This window comes from Galeopterus variegatus, unplaced genomic scaffold (assembly GCF_000696425.1).
Source record: "Galeopterus variegatus unplaced genomic scaffold, G_variegatus-3.0.2 Scaffold805, whole genome shotgun sequence".
In the NCBI taxonomy this organism is placed as follows: Eukaryota; Metazoa; Chordata; class Mammalia; order Dermoptera; family Cynocephalidae; genus Galeopterus; species Galeopterus variegatus.
In genome coordinates, this window is record NW_007726916.1 from 441770 (window position 1) to 465745 (window position 23976).

The 23976-nt window shown below is 44.2% G+C and overlaps 1 protein-coding gene across 2 annotated transcripts in view; it reads right to left on the reverse strand.

The window, feature by feature from the left end:
* Positions 1-23976, reverse strand: part of ZMYND8 (zinc finger, MYND-type containing 8) — a 69496-nt gene that overhangs the window by 37733 nt on the left and 7787 nt on the right. For both annotated transcript variants that reach the window (XM_008572549.1, XM_008572548.1), the window contains exons 4-5: positions 12784-12924; positions 1435-1587 (exon numbers count right to left, since the gene is read on the reverse strand). In XM_008572549.1, coding sequence (XP_008570771.1) covers positions 1435-1587; positions 12784-12924 — 294 coding nt within the window. The remainder of the gene's footprint in view (positions 1-1434; positions 1588-12783; positions 12925-23976) is intronic.

A 23976-nucleotide genomic window follows, 5' to 3' on the forward strand; every position in this document is an offset into this window, starting at 1 on the left:
CCGTTGCCGGTCCCGGTCCGGTACGGGCGCGACACTGAGGGTTGCGATCCCGTTGCCAGTCACGAAGAAAGACAAAAAGGAAAAAAAAAAACCCCACAAAATACAAAAATCCAGATCCGGTATAATTTTGAGGTCCGAGGCTTGTATTAGTGGTAGCTAATGGTTGGACACAAGAAGGGCAGGTATGACCACACATATGTTAGGAAAAGCTTGGGCATTAGAGCGTGAAAGATCTGAACTCAAACCCTGCTCCTCTGTTTCTGTTAGTTGTGTGACCCTGAACAAGTGACCTACCTCTCTGAACCTTAGTTTCTTCATCTGGAAAATGGAACTGATGATAGTATCAACTCCCAGGACAACCTAAGCAGACTTAGCATAAGTGCAGGGTACACAGAAGGCATTCAGTACATAGAAATATTAAAATTCTTATTAGCAATAATAACAAATCAAGGAGTTAGACCAGCTGCATGGAAGGACCCAAGAGGGATATTTAAATGTGCTGCCAGATTTCACCCATGCAACTCAGTGTCCTAACCAAACAGGCAACCCAACAAGCTACTTGACAAATACAGACAGACACCAATATTATATATATATTATATATACTGACCCCAAACTGTAGTTCCTTTCTCACCTGAAGATCTAGAGCACCCACTGACACCTCGCCTTGGAGGAGCTCTCTCTCCTCCTGAGACCCAGCCAGCAACCCACTTCTTTATAAATGCTGTCCTGGCTTTATTTACTTATTCAACAAATAGTCCAGAGCATGTACTAGGTGCCATGGAAAAGGCGAATTCTTATAAGACAACCTCCCTGCCCTCAAGGAGCTTCCAACCTAGATTAGGAGAGATACCCCCACACAAAGTTACCACTGATGCTTCCGAGCAAAGGAGATGGGCAGATAGGGAGGGCAGTCAGAGGAGACTTCCTGGAGGAGGTGAGATCTGAGCTCAGCCTTAGGAAAGGGCAGGATTCAGGTAGGCAATGTGAAAGTAGGCAGCACAGGGAAATGGAAGGGAGGCAACAGGTACAGAAGCAGGAAGGATTTGCCATGTGGGGAGTGGCCCAGTCTGAAGGGAAAGAGCTTTGTGCTGGACACTTGGTATATACTCAGTACTGATATTGAGTCACTGACGTGTACTGAGAGGCAAACTGAGGATCTTTATGCTTTCAAACCTTCATGCTTCAAACCTGTATCTTTAGTTTTCAGGCTGCTATCACCCAAGAATAAACTCTGATGAGTTCAAAGACCCCTTCTGAATATTTTGAAAAGTCTGAAATATTTTGCTGAGTGTTAATATATTTTAGTGGAACAAAGGTCAAGGTTAAAGCAACTGCTAAAAGCAGCCAGGATTCAACCCTTATTGCATCCAGGTGATATCCCTACAAATAATATTGATAATAACACTGCTGCAAGAAAACCAGAAGACATACCTAATTGTGCTTTGCAACTCTCTATCGTCTTGTCAAGATTTAGTTGGAACCTGCTGCGAATCTGCCGCTTGGGAGAGATGAGAGGAACGGGGTTGGACTGCTGCTGGACCGACTCGCTCAGCTCCTTTAAGTCCATCTCGGCTTTGCTTCGATCTGGAAGACATTGTCACACCCTCATAAGCACAGGCACTTAGGGAATGAACACATCACGCTCATCAATCAGCTTCCTCCTCCCAAAGCCAGACCAAAACACCAAACACCACAACCAGGAGCACATAACATAAAACACATAACATGTGATGGCACATGCAACACAAAAACTTTTTGCTATATGTGGAACTCGGCATCAGTAGGGATCCTCCAAAGCCAAAAGTTACAGTAACATGTTCAATCTCAGCTTCAGTAGACAAAGCAATTGTGTCTGGCCGGGCTGTGCATGTAACTTCCAAGCCCGGACTAGAGAGGGCTTTTGTCCAAGAGAGATGCGGAGTCCCTCAGAGGGGGTCTTGGCTGCCTATTTAGCACAGAGGCTTTAATTCTCACTCTTAGCCCACCTAGTCTGGGACTCAAACTAGAAAGAGAAGGAAATGTAAGAGAAACAGACCTTGCTGGCTTACAAAATCTAGGTGAGGCAAGGTGAAGAGATTAGCCCTGGACATTAAACATGCATCTAACAGGTCTTCTCACTCAGGTAAGAGTCCAAGTTCCTCAGCCTAATTCCCAGGCCAAGGTCTCTGACAAGACTCTTTGTCCTGAGGTCCTATCCCCTCACCTCTGCCAAGGGCTCCTTATATGACCAAATGGACCAGATTCCAAAGGGTTGATGAGCCTACCTTTCTTGAATTCCTTTTCTACATCCTCTGCTGCCCCTGCTAGTACCCGAAAAAACATAAGGGGAGGGAGGATTAAGGTGACTGAAAGGTCCAGAAAGCAATGAGAAGCCTGGCAGGGGGGAGCATGCCATCTTTCACTTTGCCTTCCACCCTCCGGTATATCCTCCAACCCACCCAAAGCACAGAACATGGGGCATCTGTCCTACCCCGGCCAATCCCAGAAAACAGATCAAAAAGCAGGTGGCGTACAATCAACCGACTGAGAAGCCACCACCTAGCCTGTTGCCACCAGCTGTGAGCTCACTCCCTGAACCCCCCTTCACCTCCCTGTTACCACTGGTGCCAAAGACCATCTCCATTCATCAGGCTGTTAAAGAGGCCCCAGGATAGGGGCCGGCCCGGTGGCGCACTGCTACAGTGCGCCGCTTGGGAGTGCGGCGGCACTCCCGCCGAGGGTTCGGATCCCACATACGGACCAGTTCCCGCTCATTGGCTGAGCGAGGTGCGGACACGGCACCGAGGGTTGCGATCCCGGTCCGGTGCGGGCGCGACACTGAGGGTTGCGGTCCGTTGCCGGACATAAAAAAAGACAAAAAAAAAAAAAAAGAGGCCCCAGGATATAGTCTGAGAGGTGGGCTGAAAGAGCTGTTTCAAGCCCTCACTCTCTCCTCTTTCTGTTTTGGCAAGACCCACTCACCTTCCCATTCACCCATTCTCTAACACTGCCACCCAGAAATTAGTCCTTCAAAGTGACCAGAAGAAGCCTCCCAAAAAGGCCCACCCACCCCCCCAAGGTGACCAGAAGCAACTAATTCCTCCAACTTAATTTTATCACCATAATGACATCCCCACCAAGGTTAGATTAGGAAGGGCTCTTTCCCCAAAACACACTTGGGGGTCGCCCGCCCACCCCACCCCCACCCCCCAGGGAGATTCCAGAAGTGAGTGCTCAAAGCCAGCAGAGAGACCATCCTTGTAATTCAAGAAAAGTACCAAAGTGCTGGCTGATCAGCTCAGCTGGTTAGAGCGCAGTGTTATAAGACCAAGGTCAAGGGTTCAGTTCTCTGTACCAGCCAGCTGCCAAAAAGAAAAAAAGAAAAAGCACCAAAAACACACCTCTGTATGTGGCGCATGTGTGTCCACATGTGAGTACACGTGTGTATTTACGAGTGTATGCACACGCACTGATTGAGGCTTTTCAGAGAACCTATAAGAGACAGGACTACAGATGTTCAAAGACCAGGTAGTGCAAACACAAGAGTCACCTCTGAGAGGGGGAAGAATGTTTATTCTAATTTACCAGAGAAAGAGCAAGAAAACTATTTATCTACTTGTATACCCACCTGTCTGCATGGAATGTGAAGCAGCTTACAAAGAATTTATAGAGTGAAACAATAAAACAGCAAGGGGAAAAAGAAAAATAAGGAACAAGGAAACAGGGAAAGAAAAAAGAAAGATCAGATTAAAGAGCAGTTGGAAGAAGTAGGACTTATAATGACTTAGCCACACTGCAAATGAGACAGTAAGGAAGGGTTAGGGCCTGTGTCACCATTTCCACTTTCAGAAAAAAGGAAGCACACTGGATGTCAAAGGAAAAAAGCAGCCTTTCCAAGCATCGAGTTAGAAAAGAAAATATATCACAAAAATACTCTCCATGAAGGGCAGGAAACGAAGAGGGGCAACCCAAGTGACATGTTCATCAATGTTCTCAAGAACATTCCTATATGGTTACTAGATTCCACACAGTTACCAAAAAAATCTACTGTATCAGAGGTCAACAAACTTTTTCTGTAAAGGCTCAGAGAGTAAATATTTTGGGTTTTGTGGGCCATTTAGGCTCTGCTAATATATAAACAGATGCATGTGTCTGTGTTCCAATAAAACTTTATTTATAAACACAGGTGGGGGGCCAGACTGCACCCACAGGCTGTAAAATATGACATCCCCTGTAGTTGTCCAGTGACTGCTAACCCTGAAATTGCCTGTAGAGCGTTAAAAAATTCTGATGCCTAGGACCCTCCCTCATAGATTCTAATTTCATTAGCCTGGGGGAAGGCCTAGGCGGCAGCCTTTTAAAATCTCCAGAAGTAATTCTAATTGGCATCCAAGACTGAGAATCCCTGTATGAGTCCAATCTTGTACATGGGTAAAGAAAAATCACATCTTGGACCTGAGGCATGGATCCGGGGACCAGACCCCCCACCACACAACCGAGCACACTGCCAGTGCCTTGGGGCCCACCCAGGGACCTGAGGCATGGAGATGGGGACCAGGCCACCCCCACACACAGCTAGCACACCACCAGCACCAAGGAGCATGCCAAAAACATCACCTCCATGTGGGTGGCCCACCACAGCCACCACAATAACCATGGCTGCCACAAAAGTGGCTAGACACCACAACCACGATGCAGATGGTCCACCAGCCACTGGAGTGCATTGACACAGCCAGCAGAGACCAAAGAAAAGAAAAGGATGTCTCTCTCCACAAAGCCCATTCCAGTATCTGCTCTATGATAATACTGGGGGACCTGATCATACCTCTCAGCATTGGACACATCATCTAGGCAACAAATCAACAGAGTAACCATTACTCTTTCAGGTGGGAAGAAATCTAGGGTAATTAGAGGGGGGAGGAAGAAGGGGTTGGGGAGAGATTGGATAAGGGGCATAAAGAATAAGTATGATTTATAACAATATGTATGCTAGTAATATTGATTTGATCAACATAGGTCAATGCTGAACCCCAAAAATATGTATAATCAATTATGATTCAATAAAAATTTTTAAAAGAAAACTCACATCTTGCCTTAACTCCTGTTTATCTATGTTAACAGCACCACCTGTCTGAGCCTTAGGGTTTATAAAAGCAGACACAGCACTCACCAGAATAACCTAGCTGTGTGTGTGTGTGTTTGCATCGATAAATATGCCTACAGTAAATATAACCCCTTCATTTCAGCCTAAAAAGACTGAACTCTGAAATATTAGTAATCAAAAGGAATACAAAGAAGGAAAAGCACCTCATTTTACAAAATAAGGTGTCTCTGGTCAATAAGCTACTATTACATTTATTCTTGTTAGAATGAACCAATACATCTGTCTGGGGGCTGCGAGCAGGAATTTAGCCAACGTGATTGTCATTCTCAAAACTTCAGCTGCATTTTGATTCTCCTCTCCTCTACAGGGAGAAGAGAAGAGCTCCACTTTCTCAGCTCATAGTAGCTATTAGGCCTTCTTCCACCCCTGCCCTTCTATATCGGGAGGATCTTCAGAATCCACTCTTGCTGCCAACATTTTGAACTTTTCAGCTGACGGGAAGACAGCTTAGGCTGTACACGGAAACCAAAGATTAAAAAAAAACCATGTTAGAAAAATACATGATCTTACATTTCTGGAGGGAGCATATATCAGAACAACCTCTTCAGAGGGCAATCTGGCAGTATCTTTCAAATGTCAATGGCATGTAGCCTCTGACCCTCAGTTCCACTGCTAGGAACTCATCCTGTGAATACCCTCTCACATGGGCAAAAAGGTCTTCATTGCAGCTGTTTTCAAAAGCAAAAATGGAAAACAACCTAAAGTCAATAAATAAGGTACCTGGAGAAAAATGTTAGTTTGCCTTTAACTGGAATTAAATATAGCTGCTAACAGTTACCATAAAACTGAGACTGTTTAATTGTTATGGGTTGAAATGAAAAGCCAACATGTTTAATGAAAAAATAATCAGTACAGCACATTAGTATTGGTGTGGGGGAGAAAAGAAGGAAAAGGAATATAGATACGAATGTTACCTATTCTCGGGGCTTTTCAATGTTGGCTCTACTGACATTTGGGGCCTGGAGAAGTTTTGTTGAGGGGTGCAGTGGGGTGGAGTGGGGGCTGCCCTGTGTGTTAAAGGATGTTAAGCACCATCCCTGGACTCCACCCACTAGATGCCAGTAGCACCCACATCCCAGTTGTGACAATAAAAATGTCTCCAGACATTGCCAAATGTCCCCTGGGGGACAAAATCACTCCAGTTAAGAACCAATGGTAAGGTCGGCCCGTGGCTCACTCGGTAGAGTGCGGTGCTGATAACACCAAGGCCGCGGGTTTGGATCCTATATAGGGATGGCCGGTTAGCTCACTGGCTGAGCGTGGTGCTGACAACACCAAGCCAAGGGTTGAGATCCCCTTACCGGTCATCTTTAAAAAAAAAAGAACCAATGGTAAAAGCGTACTTCAAAAAGTTCATGAAAATATTTGTATTATCTTTCAATTCTATTTTTCCACAAACTTTCTGAAGTACCCTCATAGAAGAGCTCTCTGAGGAGACTGACAGCAGGCAGCAGTAGTCACCTGTGGGGAGAGGGTACAGAGGCAGGTGATCAGAGATTACAGACAGGAATGGCTTTTCATTTACATGGCTAGCACAATTGTCGGAATCCTGCTGAGGTAGCCAATTGTATTGCTAGGGCTCACAGACCCTTCAAACCCGTTGTATAGACTAGATCCTGATCCCAGACCCCTCAGATACAGACTGGGTCACCAGTCCCCTCACATGCAGGTCCATGAGATAGGTAATTGGAAAAATCCCAGGAGCTGTTGGCACACGACACAAGCTCAGTCCTCAGCTTCCTCAGCAGCAGCAGCTTACAGCAGCTTACAGCAGCAGCAGCGGTGGCCTCCCAGAGGGTCTCGCGGGCCCTGGCAGCAACAGCTTGCAGCCAACAGACTCCAGCAGCAGTAGCGGCCTCCCCATGCCCCCCTGGGGGTTGGGGGCCCTCTGGATCAGAGCCACTCGTCCTTTATTTTATTTTTTATTTTTTTACATGATGTTGTCACAGAGCAGTTGGGAGGGAGAAGGAGAGGGTAAAGGGGAAGGAAATGGGATGAAGGAAGAGGGGATTAGGCCTGTAGCGCCACTCATCCTTTATACTTAAGTCCAATAACCCAGGACACCTGGGTGCCAGTCAGACAGCCAGGAACACCTGGGTGCACATGCGCAATTACATTAGACAATAATCAAGGAGCACCTGGGCAAATGTACATATTTACATCAAATGCTCAGCAAGATTCTAAACATCTGAGGGACCCTGACCATTTATCTTCACTTTCCCTACATCATTAAATGTCCTTTTGTACTTTGAAATTTTTCTTATCATGTTCATACTTGTAAAAACAAAATAAGCTTTTTAAAAGAAAAATATAAGCACTTCCTTTCCAGGTGAGAGAGATATCCTTTGTTCTAAAGCTGCAGGGAAACAACAATGGATGCACTTCCAGGGGCCATCAAATGGTGGCTCCGTCAAGGGAACAATACCGTTTAGACAAGAGACCCTGGCAGATGCCAACTATCAATCAAAACCAAGCAGAGATCTCCCCCACCTCATTCACTGTAAAGAAAGTCAAGACAACATCTGGGAAATCCAGACCGCAGCCCTGCATCCATGCTGTCAAAGAACACCTGACTTCCAAGGTATCGCTTTATGCACAGAAAGAAAGGAGACCCCGTCAGTGACAGTAAAGAAATAAACAAGCAGAAATGCTCCGTGCTTGACAACTTGCCGTTGCTCTGTCGGCATCTTCAACAGAGCATCAAGGCACATTTTTGTCACTAACAGGACTACTGAACTGCTGAGTTCGTAAACACCCTCTGTGAGATAAGAGGAGGCGGATTATCAGAGAAAGCAAGCAGGAGTCTAGAAGAAAAGAATGACGCCCTCCTCTTCTCTCCTAGCCTCACTGAACTCATTCTTATTGTGACTTTTCTGTAATTGATGCCGAGTCAAAAAGGGAACAATCCCCTGAGGCTCAGCTCCCTGTTTTAAAGAGGAGAGAAGAGACCCAAGACAGCAAATGAGGGGACCGGTGAGTACCAGGTAGGGCAAGAACCAGGTCTCCGCACAAACCTTCCCCTCATCCACCAAATACACTCATATACCACAAACTCATACATTCACATACATATGTTCGTGTAACATATGCTCATATACATGTGAGAGGTCTTCAAACAGTTAATGAAAAGATTATCATTTCATTTTTCCAGGAACTGTTTGAAGTGCTCTCACACATACACTCATATACCACAATTAATTAAGAGTAGCCGAGTGACCACCTGACAACCCATGGACTGGTTTTTGTACTTTTGGTTCTAATTGTCTGTTTGGCCCAGGTAGTTTTTGTTTTTAATAAATTGACTGCCAACTTTTAAAAACTAGGAGAGTTCACATAAAAATCTGGATTTCTGCTTTTCTTGAATTTGAAGTCTGAGAACACAGGTTCAACTGGCAAGACCTACTTCCTTTAGGGAGGCACTGCGTGTTACTGCCCATTCCGAATCCTCACCCTGACCCCTACAGCTGGGCTGACATATCCAATAGGCACCGGGGAGGGTTCAACTGGCAAGACCTACTTCCTTTAGGGAGGCACTGCGTGTTACTGGCCATTCCGAATCCTCACCCTGACCCCTACAGCTGGGCTGACATATCCAATAGGCACCGGGGNTCATTTCATTTTTCCAGGAACTGTTTGAAGTGCTCTCACACATACACTCATATACCACAAACTCATACATTCACATACATATGTTCGTGTAACATATGCTCATATACATGTGAGAGGTCTTCAAACAGTTAATGAAAAGATTATCATTTCATTTTTCCAGGAACTGTTTGAAGTGCTCTCACACATACACTCATATACCACAATTAATTAAGAGTAGCCGAGTGACCACCTGACAACCCATGGACTGGTTTTTGTACTTTTGGTTCTAATTGTCTGTTTGGCCCAGGTAGTTTTTGTTTTTAATAAATTGACTGCCAACTTTTAAAAACTAGGAGAGTTCACATAAAAATCTGGATTTCTGCTTTTCTTGAATTTGAAGTCTGAGAATACGGGTTCAACTGGCAAGACCTACTTCCTTTAGGGAGGCACTGCGTGTTACTGGCCATTCCGAATCCTCACCCTGACCCCTACAGCTGGGCTGACATATCCAATAGGCACCGGGGACACCGTGCCAAGGGACACGTAAGTCATAACATGGCCATGTCTTGTAGCATTTCAGTTCACGTGTTTCAGCTAAGAGGTCCAGCTACACAGCAGTCAGGCCTGAGCCTATAGGCCAAACTCTACCATGAACCTATGTGTGATCTTGGGTGGGTAACTTTGTGGTTCTGTGCCTCAGTTTCCACTTCTGTAAAATGGAGCTATAACCTAAAGACTGTTGTATTTTTTTAAATAGTTTTAATTTGCAGAGAATAAAATTCACATTTTGTAGAATAGAGTTCTGTGAGTTTTGACACCTGCATAGATTCATGTAACCATCACCACAAACAGAACGTAGAACAAATTCCATCTCCCAAAGAATCCCTTCCTAATTTGTAGTCAAACCATCCTCCACTCCAACCCCTAGTAATCACTGATCTATTTTCCATCTCTATAATTTTGCCTTTTCCAGTGTACTTTTCAATGATATCCTATTTTGTTAGATACAATAATTTCATCATTATCCCTTGCATTCTGCATCATTCTGTCGGTCTAAAGTAGATACATGGACGACAGACAAAATCAATCCCCATAAAGCATTTGCTCAGTCCCTGGGCAATCACTGGAAAATTAATTAGCACTTCTTTCCATTTTCTAATGTTTCTACCCACCCACAGTACTTCCAACAGTCCTTAGCTGATCCTCTTCCTGTTAGGTAACTGAAATCCCAGCCCATAAAAATGCCCACATTCCCAACGCTTTTGTTTCTGCTGATGAGGACAAGAATGTGTCCTGGGAACTGGAAGAGCTACCAGGGGAGACAGGAGAGCTTTGGCTTCTCCTGTGCCCACCCACCACCATGTCAGCCCACCAGACACACGACAGGAAAAAATCTTTTACTCCCACAATGGGTCAAGCCAAATGGAAAGATCCACAGTGTCACAAGGATGCCCAGTGACTGCCTGGTTTAGGGAAGGAACTATTCTTGCCCAGTTTGATGGGCAGACAGGAAACATCACCATGAGAACGCCTCTGCAGTGTTCCTTTTTCAGGGTGTGGAGGTGGGATAAGGGCACGAGAAAGCAAACCACATTTTTGGGAAGTGAATGTTCCCAAGGCAGCAAATGGGTCCCCTTTTGTTCAAATGAGGAACCAACCATTCAATCTGAATTGGAGCCACTGAAGCAACCACCCTGACTGTCCCATTATATGTGGGCTACACGAACAATGACCTGGAATGAAGGAGGCTCTGGCTCCGTGGAGAAACAGGCTGTGCCCTAGTCCTGCTGCCTCTGGCTCTGCGATCCTGGTACCTCCAGCCTCTTCCCCAGACCTCGGTTTCTCCATCTAAAAATGGCACTGCAGGACAAGATGGACCTGGAGGGCACCGACTACCAAAAGCTATATATTCACACCCGAGCATCACTAGGCACGGGCGGCCACCCTTCCTTCCTGAAACCCTCTGTCCCAGGGCCTCCTGAGTGACACTGCCCTGTGCTACTACTCCCTATCCATCGTCCCTATCCAGGCTCTGCCACCTGCTCCTCCTCCTCTTTCCCACCTCTCCATGCTCGAACGTCCCAGGCCCTCACTCCTTCATGATGCTCTAGCCCTGACTCACAACCTCTGCAAGCCACCAGGACTGGATCCTTCTGTGTTGTGAGGGGCTGTCCCGTGCACTGTAGGATGTTTATTAGCAGCATCTCTGGCCTCCAATCACAGGTGCCAGGAGCATCCAACCCACACCACACCCCCAAGTCATGAGAACTACTGCCCAACACAATCCCATGTACAAAATTAAGATTCCCACAATTACAGCTCCCACCCTGACCTGGCCTCAGAGCATCCCATTCCTGTTTCCAGCTGCCCTCTGATCTCTTCACTTAGGGGTCTAACAGTCATCTCAATCTTACAGAATCTAAACTGAACTGTCGGGCCGGCCCGTGGCTCACTCGGGAGAGTGTGGTGCTGATAACACCAAGGCCACGGGTTCGGATCCTATATAGGGATGGCCGGTTAGCTCCCTGGCTGAGCGTGGTGCTGACAACACCAAGCCAAGGGTTGAGATCCCCTTATCGGTCATCTTTTTAAAAAATAATAATAATAAATAAATAAACTGAACTGTCACTACTTCTCCTGCCATACACAAACCTATCACGACAATTCTATGCATTGCAGGATAGACAGTAGCATCCCTGGTCTCCACCCACCAGAAGCCAGTAGCACCTCACACCCAGGTAAGACACTCAAAAATGTGTGTCCAGATATTGCCAGGTGTGCTGGAGCTTGTGGGGGTACAAATTGCCCCCAGATGATAATGACTAATACAGACTATTCTTTTTGCCTGGGGGACAGCTGGATTGTACAAGGATCGAACCCTGGACCTTGGTGTTATCAGCACCATACTCTAACCAAGGGAGCTAAGCGGCCAGCTCTGATATAGACTATTCTCAACATAGCACCCAGAGCAGTCCTTCTGCAATGTGGAGTCTGTCCACATCCCTCCTCTGCTCAAAGCCCTCTCTACCAGGGTCTACCAGGCCCCAGTGCTCTCTGACTTCACCTACTAGCCTTTGCCCCTCACTCACTGGGATGTAGCCACCTCAGCCTCCTTGCTACTCCTATAATACAACAACTCAATCCATACCCTAAGAGCCTTTAAACTCTTATTCCTTCTAGAATGTTCTTCCTCCTGATATTGGCATGGTTGGTTTTTCTTGCCATGCGAATCTCAGCTGAAATGTCACCTCCTCAGAGGCCCTCCTTAACCCCTCCGTCTAAGTGGGCCTCCACCTGTGCCCCCAACCTGTCGTCTCTCCTCTAACAACATGTTTCACCTTGAAGGCATCCATGGTGGTAAGAACTGTCTTGCTTATTTACTTTGATTACTGTCTCTCCCTCTCTAGAACCCAAGCTCCACAAGAGCAGGGGCCTTAGCTGACCTGCTCACTGCTCTATCTCCGTGCCTGGAACAATGCCCAGCACATAACAGATGTGCAATAAAAATCAGGGTCATGATGGCATGAATCAATTAAATAATAACCTCATACTTGGTTGGTTAGCATTTCTGGTGCCAATTTTTGCTAAAAACTTTGGCCTAAGGTAGTGTCTTTAAAACAACCAACTGAAACACAATGGGTTCAAACGTATTAATAATTCAGGGGATGAAGACCAGCATTTAAAAAAATTAGATAAGAAAGGAAATAGTCAGAGTACACTGCACATAGGAAAGGTAAATACTGATTCATCAAACTTATTTCTGTTACATGTGTATTTATACATAGGGAGTGGGTTTACTGCTGTCATAAGAAGTAAGCTTATAAAACACTGGCCTTAGGTGCTTCAAGATAAAGCAACTTTGCATGTCAACAAACCCCAAGAAATCTCTTTCTGGTTCCTTTTATTGTTCTCTCCTCATCTTCGCCCACTGTATCTTTTAAATTTTTGCACAGGGAAGAATTAAAGGTTCAGGAACCACATACAAAAGAGGACATCAGAACTTGCAAAAATAACTACAGTTGCCACACAGAAAGATACTTCCAACTGACCCAGGTTAAGATTCAGGATGCTTCCAGTGGTGGATGTCTTGTCCATTTTCGTAGTGATAGGTGCTGACGCTTGAGGAGAGAAAGTTTTCGGGCTGCCAGATAAACTCCCTGCTTGTCCCGTCTTTGTGGAGGCTGGTGAAGCTGGAAAAGTACATCATTGTTAAAAGACAGATTAACAAGAAAAAAACAAGTAAAACTTATAAGTTTGGGGTAGGGAGAGAGTAAAGAAATTATGAAATGGTATTTGATTTCAACAAGGGCAGCATGGAATCATGGGTGAGGTGAGTCTGGCCATTTATTTTAAGCAAAGGGCTTTAACGTGACATGAGACTATGAAAGCCACAAAGGACGAAGCCCTCCCCAGTTATTCTATTAAACACAAAGCTCTAAGATGAATCGGCTAAGCTGCCACTGAAACTGGTTTGGTCCATTCATGGGAATAAATCTCAAAATAAGTAGCCATTAAACCAGAGCCCCACAGTCCAGATGCAGAGACTGGATGCCAGACTTAGAAATGGCACGTCACCATTTGTTGGAAGCCACAGCAGCCAGCTCACATGCAGCCACCGCACCTACTGGTGATGAGTGCCACCTCTCCGGAACTCTCTAGCTCCCACTGCAAAGGTTCTCAGGGCTGAACGAAGACAAACTCAGTAGATGGAGAGAGGGAGTTGCTTGTGAACTATCTCCCTCCTTATTGTTTCGGAGTTTTATGGGAGGACGGAGAATTGTCCCTGTGCCTGAGGCTTTTACAAATACCTTAAAACTACCGGCTTCTCAGCCTCACTTCCCTGGATGGGAGAAGGGAGAATGGGAAATGAAACCATTTATTTTAACAAAACAAGCATTCAGAGGGGCCACCGAGGGCCTCCTGAAGACCCTTCTGATCCTGCCCCTCTGCCCTCACCCCTCCACATTACTGACACTGTCTGCCAATGCCTAACAGGCCCATTTAAAAACAGCTGGGGCTAAACGCAGGAGAGACAACAAAAGGGCCAACTCTCCTCAGATGAGCAAGTAACATCGATTCTAGGGCAATCTGGTCCTCGAGAGAAATACGTTGATGGCAAAGGCATTAGGAATCAAGACGTCCCCAGGGACCTCAAAAGTGCTAGGACACTTGGGTGGGTGCTTGCCTCGGTCTCCTCACCTGCTAAACGGGGATGCTCAGAATGAGAACTCAGAGGTTAAGCCTGTATACCAGCTCAGCCAGCCCACACGCATGGGCTGGTCTTAGCACCAGTGCCAGGACCCGCCAATGTTATTTTTAATGTAACAGAGTGGGAAAAACTCCAGACCTCCAGAGGCCAAATTCAAGCATGGACAGGGAGCCAGGCGCTGGGGGTTCAAATCCCGGCTCAGCTACTGACGTGCTATGTAGCCGTGGGCAAGGTACTGGCACCTCTGCATCTCCCTTCCTGGCAGCGGGAGGAGGAACATTAGTAATATAATACAAGGGATGGTTAAGAGCACCTACACCTCATTAGGTTGTTGTGATCAATCAATCAATCATCTGAACGGTGCCTAGCATCTAGCAAGTGCTATATTAATGCCCGCTATTAGTGCAGTAGTAGTATTTTCTATTTCCTCGTTAACCTTCAGGGCTCTGGGTTCATCATCTGAACCAGTGGTTCTCAGCCAGGAGTGTTTCTGCCCTCCAGGGTGCACTGGGCAATGTGTGCAGACAATTCTGACCACAAGCAGGGGAGTGGGGTTGCTACTGGCTTCTAGTAGGTAGAGACCAGGGAAGCTGCTAAATATGCTATGATGCTCAGGACAGCCCCCCACAGCAAAGAATTATGTGGCCCCAAATGTCAATGGTGCTGAAGTTAAGAAAGCCACATAGGAAATCCTTTTCCTCATCTGGAAATGGGGAGAGAGGTTAGGATTAGATTAGCTCATCCATGTCGATTGGCGCTTAGCAAGTGCTCAATAAACATTAGAAATTATTTTAAGAATCGAGTTTTTAAAATAATAAATTAAATTGGTTTTACTGTAAGGATTAACAGAATGCTTGGCCCAGCACCTGGCATGTAACATTCCTTCAAGTGGTAGCTATAATTATTATTAACATTACTAACACTGGTATTATAACAAGTGCTCCTTACACAAAGAAACAAAAAGAAAGGAATTTTAAAATAAATATTACCAATAAAATCTTTAGTATTAAGATTTGTTTAAATAATTCGTTTATTTATGTTCTACCTAATTCCAAAAGAGATTTGCAGTAGGTCAAAAGATCCGTGTAATGTATTCCCCTTGAAGATTAAAAGACCAGGGCTTTTCTTTTTTTTAAAAAAAAAAAAAGATGACCGGTAAGGGGATCTTAACCCTTGACTTGGTGTTGTCAGTACCACGCTCAGCCAGTGAGCGAACCGGCCATCCCTATATGGGATCCGAACCCGGGGCCTTGGTGTTATCAGCACCACACTCTCCCGAGTGAGCCACGGGCTGGCCCGAGACCAGGGCTTTTCTAATTGTATTCTCTTAAGCAAACTAGCAAGGTCAAACAGGGAGGGCCTTATAATACTATCAAAAGCACTGCGGGGGGGGGCCTGGTGGCGCACTCGGTAGAGTGCGGCGCTTGCGCGGCAGCGCTCCCACCGAGGGTTCGGATCCCATATAGAGACCGGTCCACTCACTGGTTGAGCGCGGTGCGGGCGCGACACCGAGGGTTGTGATCCCGTTACCAGTCACAAAAAAAAAAAAAAAAGGAAAAAAAAAAAAAAAAAAGCACTGCTCGGGACTGCAGGGAACTTTGACAAGGAGGCTTAACCCTAAAGGGTAGCAGGGACGACAAAAGAAAACATGCAAAAATGCTGCTTCACACAGAATGCAATCAAGTGAGTCCACATTTTCCTGCTCAACGGGTCAAGTTAAGTAAAAAGGTGAGGCCATCAGGTGGTCTAGCAGAGCAGCACCCCACCTGTGGTCCTGCAAGGATTTTAGCAAAAAAAGAGGTAAAGTCTATTTTTATAATTCTGTATATACATTCATGTGTACTAAAAAAATAAATAACTAGGACAAGCCTTTAATTTTAGACATATAAGGTTTCCTTTGTTAATAAACTTAAGAATTAACATTTAAGAAACATGTTCTAAATATTTTAAAATTTTTAAACATAGCACTTGGATATGACAAGAATAAGGGTGGCAGGAAGACAATGATTTACCATGGAGACGGGTCTGGTTCACTCTCCAACCAGCAAGTAAAGTGCAGGGCTACCCTTCCAGGTTTCTGGGGAGGCAAAGCTTCATGGAATCAGGAAAGGGACACACCTTGGGGTCCCCCAGCAACCCAAGGATCCCATACGGCAAAACTCTCCTCTGCATCTCCCTGAGAAAAAGATCTCCCATGCCCACCTGCAAATGCCACCTGTCCCACCTCCCCAATCTGAGAAACATCATGTAACTGCCTCATCCTCTCTATATTGGTTAAAGCTATGAACCTGGTTGTTCAAGGTCAAACACACCTAGATTGTCTCAATTCCTCATCTGTGCTCATGCCTCAACTCGCCCAACTCTTCAGCAAGGCCTCTGCAAGGCACTCCCAAAATACATCCCAAATCTCTCTACTGATCTTCAACTCTACTGCTATCACCCTAGTCCATGCAATCTTAGTGGTGGCAATATGGCCCCACGAGGGGGCAAAAAGTGGTTCTTAGGGGGTAAAAAAAAAAAGTCTTACTGCTCCTTTACATATAAAGCACAGATATACATGCAGCACACAAACAGATATACAATACTTTTAAATTCCATGGCAGTCCACTCCTAGGTATACAAGTATACCCAAAAGAAAACAGGTACTCAAATCTTTGGACACGAATGTTCATAGCAGCAATATTCACAATAGCCAAGAGGTGGAAACAACTCGAATGTCCACAAATGGATAGACAAATTGAGTTATCTCCTCAATAGAATGTTATTGAGCCGTAAAAAGGAAGGAAACTCTGATGATACATGCTGCAACATGGATGACCTTTATAAACATCATGCTAAGTGAAAGAAGCCAGACACTAAAGGCCCCATATTGCATTTCACTTAAATGAAGTATCCAGAATAGGTAAGTCCATACAAATAGAATGCAGACTGGTGGCTGTCAGGGGCGGGTGGGGAGTCTGGCGTTGGGAAATGAGTGCTTAGTGAGTACAGGGTTTTATTTTGGAATGATGGAAATGTTTTAGAACTAGATGGAGGAGATGGTTGGTCAACGGTGTGAAAGCACTAAATGCCACTGAACTGTTAAAAATGGTCAGTTTTATGTTATGTGAATTTCACCTCAATTAAAAAAAAATTTTCAGGCCGGCCCATGGCTCACTTGGGAGACTGTGGTGCTGACAACACCAAGGCCAAGGGTTCGGATCCCTATATAAGGATGGCTGGTTAGCTCACTTGGGAGAGCGTGGTGCTGACAACACCAAGTCAAGGGTTAAGATCCCCTTACCAGTCATCTTTTTAAAAAAATTAATTAATTAAAATAAATAAATTTCATGGAAAGACAATTAGGAATAAAATGTCTAAAATGGATCCTTTAGGGGGCAATAATGAAAAAAAAAAAAAAAAAAAAAAAAAACTAGCTAACACTATCCTGCCCATCACCTCCCATGGAGACCCTGTAAGCACTTTCCACAAATCCCTACCACTTGCCACAGGTCCCCCCACTCCCAGGCCACCCTCCACACAGAAGCCAGGGAGGGCACCTTAAACACAGAAATGAGAGCACATCGTTCCACCATCTAAAGCTATCCAGAGGCTGACCCAACTTTAAAAAAAAAGAGTCAACTAAAGGTATTTAGATTATGAGCTCTTTTGCCCTTTTTTATACTTTTACTGTGTGGTTTTCTTGGGAGAAAAAAATCTTTAAAACAGGTGCAAAAATGTACTGTATTTGTTAAAATGGAAAAATGGAAATGATGGGACAGGAATTCTGTAATTATGACTCCTGTGAGGTTCAACAGACATGTTCTTGAAAACCAGGCTCCATAGGTGGCCATCTGCGGGAACATATAAAATGCTTTGCTGGCCAAAATGCCTATAGCATTGGGAGTCAGAAAGTTAGCAAGGATATAACATGCATTGAAATTTAAATGAACTCCAAAAGTTCACGGGAAGATTCATACTATCTTTTAATTCTATTTTTCCATCAGCTTTTTGAAGTACTCGTGTGTGTGTGTGTGTGTGTGTGTGTGTGTGTGTGTAATTTACATCAAGAAATCAATGCATGCACTCAAAATATTTGCATTCACGTTACTTTATGAAACCAGATTTCTTCCCCCAATAAATGTTTCCCAAATTTCAGTCACTTGCCACCATCTTTTCTGTCACATTCAATGCACCACCTATGTTAACAATTAGAACCACATGCATTAATACAGAAACGTGTTAAAGAAAACATTGCAAAGTTGCAAAAAACAGAAACCCGTTCCACCACAAGAAAGTTATTTATCACTATTATTATCACTGTGATTATATACATTAAAAAAGCAGAAGGTACACCCAATTCTAGTTTTCACCTCTTGGGGGAGGTTTATGCTATTTATTTTCTAACATTAAAATGTGAAAGGAATATTTTGTATTCAGGATCAAACAAAACAAAATTAAACGTAAATATTGAAACACTTCAAAGATCAATGTTAAGTAACAGGAATTTTTGTCACCAGTGCTAAACTTCAAAAGTACACTAAACAGTACATGGGACTGGAGGAGTGACTTTGGCCCCCAAGGGACACTTAGCAATGTCTGAGACATTTTTGTCTGTCATAATTGTGGGCAAGGGTGGTACTAGCATTCAGTGGATATAGGCAAGGGGTGCTGTTAAACATTCTACAGTGCACAGGACAGCCCCCACAATAAGGAATTACCTAACCCAAAATGTCAGTAGTGCTGAGGTTAAGAAACTCTGCTTTAAATCACTCTACACACTTTCAAAAGCATAAAGACATTTGGAAATGCTCGTTTCAATTAAACTTTTAAATGGATGCCAATCCTTTCTTAAAGCCATAAATCTTGCCCAAAGGAAGAACTAATTGCCTTTGAAGTCACAAATAATTTAATCAGATTTTATACTTTGATGTACAATTCACGAGTGTGGGCTAAAACACATCATTTATTATCTACATTTACAAAATCCTAGCCTGTGCTAAGTGTTATTATGTCTACATGAAACATGAGTCTCAGAATTAAATTAGAAAAAAGTGCCCCTTCCCTCCCACACACCCCAGCACTCTGGGCAGGGTCAGGGTGGGGGTGGGGGAGTTAATGATTCATGCTGAATTTCCTTGACTATAAAACCTCGGAAACAACTACATGTTCAAAGGGCCCACCTTGCTCAAGTCCTGGTGGTACCATGCACAAGTACACAGAGCATCACCAGAGGGTCTAGGGTGGGTTAGGAAATACCCACAGAAATGCTGTTTTGAAGGGTTGTTTACTAACATGGAAAAGTATTCAGAACACAACGTTAAGGTTAGGGAAAAAAAAAAAAGTTAAATGCTACAGAGTCTAACACCAGACATTGCAAACAGGTGACCCACGAACAAAGAGGTTCACAAATACATTTGATATGGGATAGAAAAAAATATTTTTAAATTTGAGCCAATTTGTAAGAGTTGGGGTAGTTCACATTTAAAAAAAAATATTTGAGGGTTCTCTTGAAAAGTCAGAAATCTAGCAATACTGAGCCACATTTCCACTTGGCAAGATCCAGCAGGAGGAAGGGTCCCTGGTCCCTTCCAGAAAGGCATACCTCTGTAGCTCAGCATGTTATGTGCTCCAGGTTGATCACTTAGTGGGTTATAAGCAGCTCTTACATAATGAAACACAAGAGTGGAAATCCTAGCATACCTCACATATCAGAAGTGTAAATCCTGTCTGGGGAAGTCTCACACATGCATGTGCACACACAAGCACACCTATGTGTGTAACGGGCTACGAGGGGGAGCGTGTTTCTGCTTTCATTCACCCTACCACTTCCAAACCTCACTCACTCCATATCTGCCTGATCCCTGTAAGTACTGGACTTTTCAACTTAATACTATGATTTATAAGCCAACATAGAAAAGGCCCTGGAAACAATACCTAAGGGTTGACTGTGGGAGATGGGATTACTGCTGACTTTAGTTTTTGTGATTAAAAATTATTCATGACAAAAACATACTGATTTCACCCATAAAAAGAGTATATAAAAATGCTTTCCCTTCTCCCTAAATGATAACCCACAGTGGAGCTATATGACCAAAGGACCATTAACTTAGAGGGTGGTAAACGTCAGGCCCCAGGACTCTTACCCTAATAAATATGAATGACTTACAGTGGGATCCTGCAAGCCTATATCAGTGAAGGCATCACTTCTGGCCAGGAGGCCTATATGAAGGGGGAACCAGAAAAATTACTAACAATATAAACTACTTTGGCCATCAAGATAGCAGGATTCCAAGACATGTTGAGCTAAAAGCTTCCAGCTGAGCAAAGTACTTTTCTTAGAAAGCTAAATCCTGTTCTAAGGATTATAGACACGACTCTGAGTTCCTCAATCCCCCAAACAAAAAGGTTTCTAAACTCTCATAGAAGTCTTATGTAATAACTTATTTCAATTTGTAGTTTTATGTTGCCAGTTACAAAATTTTCATTGCTGAAATTACTTGTATGGTTTTTATATCCTATGACATGATGATTTTTTTTTTTTTTTTTAAACACGATTTTGGATAAACCACAGTCCTGTCTCAATTATACTGTCCCTGATTGTGGGGGCATTTTAACATACATTCCACTTTCCTCTCCACTAAATGCTACTGTCGCTGCTAACAGCAGAGGGCAGCAGGGTGCAGTGAAAAGAAAACAGGCCTAGGCTCAGGATCTGGCTGTAGGGACACGGGAGCGTCCCTTACACTCTGCACAGGACCCTCAACTCACCTTCTGTAAAACGGGGAGACTGACTCAAAGTTTCTTCTAACTCTTTTAGTTTCTAATAGTGCTGGCACACTACAGCCCATGGGCCAAATCTAGCATACCAACTTTTCCTATACAGCCTGATAGCTAAGAAGGGTACTTAACATTTTCAAATGGCGAGGGGGGAAAATAAAAAGATTTAATAGTTCATGAAACATGCAACTTACATGAACTTCAAAATTTCAGTGTCCATCAACAAAGTTTTATTAGAATGCAGCCTCATACTATCTATGCTGCTTCAGTGTTACAATAAATGTTGAACAATTGCAGAGTTGTGACAAAGACTCACAAAAACCTAAAATATTTACCATCTGGCTCTTTACAGAAAAGGGGGCAATTTGTAAGATTAAAATGATGTGGAATAATCACTCTGTCTTCCTATACTAACTAACGATTAGCAAAAGGACACAAGCATATACTGGGTAAGGGGGTATTTTAGGAAAGGGACTTTAAAGTCTACTGAAAAGGAGACTCTTCTAATTTCTCATCTAAAAAAAAGAAGAATTTTGTCAGGAAGTCTGATGTCATTTATCCCTCTTCTTTTATACCTCCCGAGGAAAGAGAGAAGCTAAATTAAACACATTATACATGTTCTGATATTCTTATAAAACTATATTATTTGAAATGCGGTGCGAGAAAACCAATGGTGGTTCACACACCAACATGTTTTACTAGTTATGTATTAATTTCATGTACAATAGGAAAAAACACAAGTAATTTAAACACATGAGCTTATACATTTTGTTTAGCTCAGGACAAAGCTAAGTTGCAGATTTAATATTTAAGTATGTAATGAAATATGGCAAAGAACCATGACCATGAGAGTTCAGACAATAGTGAGTCACAGAGTTGCTGCCAAGGTTAAAATTTAAAACACTTTCTCAAAAGCACGCTCTCTGTGGGAATTAATAGGCTGATGGGTTCATGTGATTAAGTACCATGTTTTGCGGACGTGGCTTAAATGGAATCATGTCATGGAATAAAAGTAAGCTTTTAAGGACTCTGGTCAGAAAACAAGGGAGCAAAACAGAGGATTTTTCTGAAACTACGTCAACACAAATTATGTCAATCCTAGAACCAAGCTCTACAGCTCAACTGTGAGTACCTAGGACCACATGGCTATGAATAAGCCCAGGAGAAAGAGCCTGCAGCCTTACTGTGAAGAGTCACAGGCTACAGTCGCTCTGTCCCTCTGCCCCGGCTATAAGTCATCTGGGGAGCAGCAAAATGAAAGAGCCTGCAGCCTTACTGTGAAGAGTCACAGGCTACAGTCGCTCTGTCCCTCTGCCCCAGCTATAAGTCATCTGGGGAGCAGCAAAACACAGGACTTGAAAATAACCCAAGAAACCACACAACCAAAATGGGATGGGATTCTTTGAGTTCACAATTGACTAAGTTTTATCTTTTATCCTTTTTTCTTCCGGGGACATATATGGTCTCTTGAAGAACGGATGCTTGCTCCTTAAAGAGTTTTTATGTGACAGAGGACAAGAGGGAAGGAGAGGAGCAGGGGAGGAAGGGAGGGAGTCTGAAAGGCGAGAAGTGTAGAGCTGGTGGTCCAACCTGTAGATGTGCCATATTCATTCTAGAAAATATTCCAAGGCATTTTGCCCTGACATTTAATAACTGGAGATTTTACTTAAATGTGCAGATTTCCCATGTCTCTGGAAGAATGTTAAGATCTGAAAACTCTGAGTCCACATTTCTGCATGGCAGCCCTGGGCTGAAGCCCTTGAGATGGGGCATGTGTCCCGGGTGGGTTCACCAGGCCCCTCTCACTGCCTCCCCAGCCCAGAGCCTGAGGGTTGGCTGCCTTTCTTGTCATGCTTAGTGTGGAAGCTTCTCTGTGCCCATGTCTCTTAAAGGTGAAACAACAAGGAACATACTCTGCAGGCCACATCTCAAGGAAAATGAGAGTAAAATCTATTTCCTTGCGGAAGCAATGAATTTTGTAGGTACTTATGCAACCAAAGTATGTTTGGGTAGAAACAATGTAATCTAAGCCACCGTTGCTTTTCTTACTCTCAGCCAGCACCCCTCAGTGTGCAGCACCTTTCTTACCTGCGTAGGTGTCTGCTTAGCAATCACCATGAAAAAATAATACAGGAACCAACATCTTTGCAGTACTATTTCAGGAACTGTTCTAAGCCCTTTGTATGCACTGATTCGAATAATCCTTACAAAGTAGGCCCTGTTATGATGGTCATGTTACAGATGGGGAAACAAGGCATAAAGGGGTGAAGTACCTTGCCCAAAGACACACAGCTAGTGAGTAGCAGAGCCGAGACTTGACAGCAACATCCACCTTCTTAATGACTCTACTTTAGCATGTCTCAAAAATGCAACACAGCTGTTAAACGTGGTGACCTTTGAGGGAGTGGGATAACTCTGGGGGGAGAGAGTTTTATCCTTAAATGTTTCTCTAACATTTGAGTATTTCGTGTGAATGTATGGCTTTGACAGAAAACCAAATTTTCAATTAAAATAAAATTCTTAGGAAAGAAAAAAGTGTTATGGGATGGTCCAAGAAGCAGTGACATTTGAACTCAACTTTGAAGGATTTCTGGCCAGCTCCACTCATTTTTAGGAATGACCTCTAATAGATCTGCAACATACCCAGCGCCATTCTAGACAAGCCCAAGTACAAAACGGCGCCGCCCACCTCCTCCCCTCCCCATTCTTTTACAAGAAGCCTCACGGTTTCGGAGATGTAACTTTCGGCATCTCCGCATGCGCAGAACTATCCATTCCGGGACCTAACTCAATCCCCGCCCCTGAATGACATCACCCCGCTCTTGGCGCCAACTACCTACACGAGCTCCCACTGCCCCGGGTTAGCGGCCGTCCCCCCATTTTCAGGGCAGCCCCGGGCTGCCCATCACTTTGGGCACAGCCCAGCAGATTCTTTTCCTTTAATAAAGCTCACTTTCTTTCAACCTCCACCAGGCCTTTTGGGAAGACTTTTCTCACTTTTGGGTCCCTGACAGCAAGAATTCTACCTGGTTGTTCATTTAAAATTCGCTCCACTAGGCCGGCCAGTTAGCTCAGCTGGTTAGAGCATGGCGCTGATAAGACCAAGGTCCAGGGTTCGATCCCCATGGTGGCCAGCCGCCCACGAAAAATAAAGTAAAATTTGCTCTACTGAAGTGTAAGCCCCTGCAATGCCCTTTGATTGCGGCGACACCCACCTGCTGGGGACCCACAGGTGTGGGCGGCACCTGTCGTCTCCACCCCCCCCCCCCCCCCC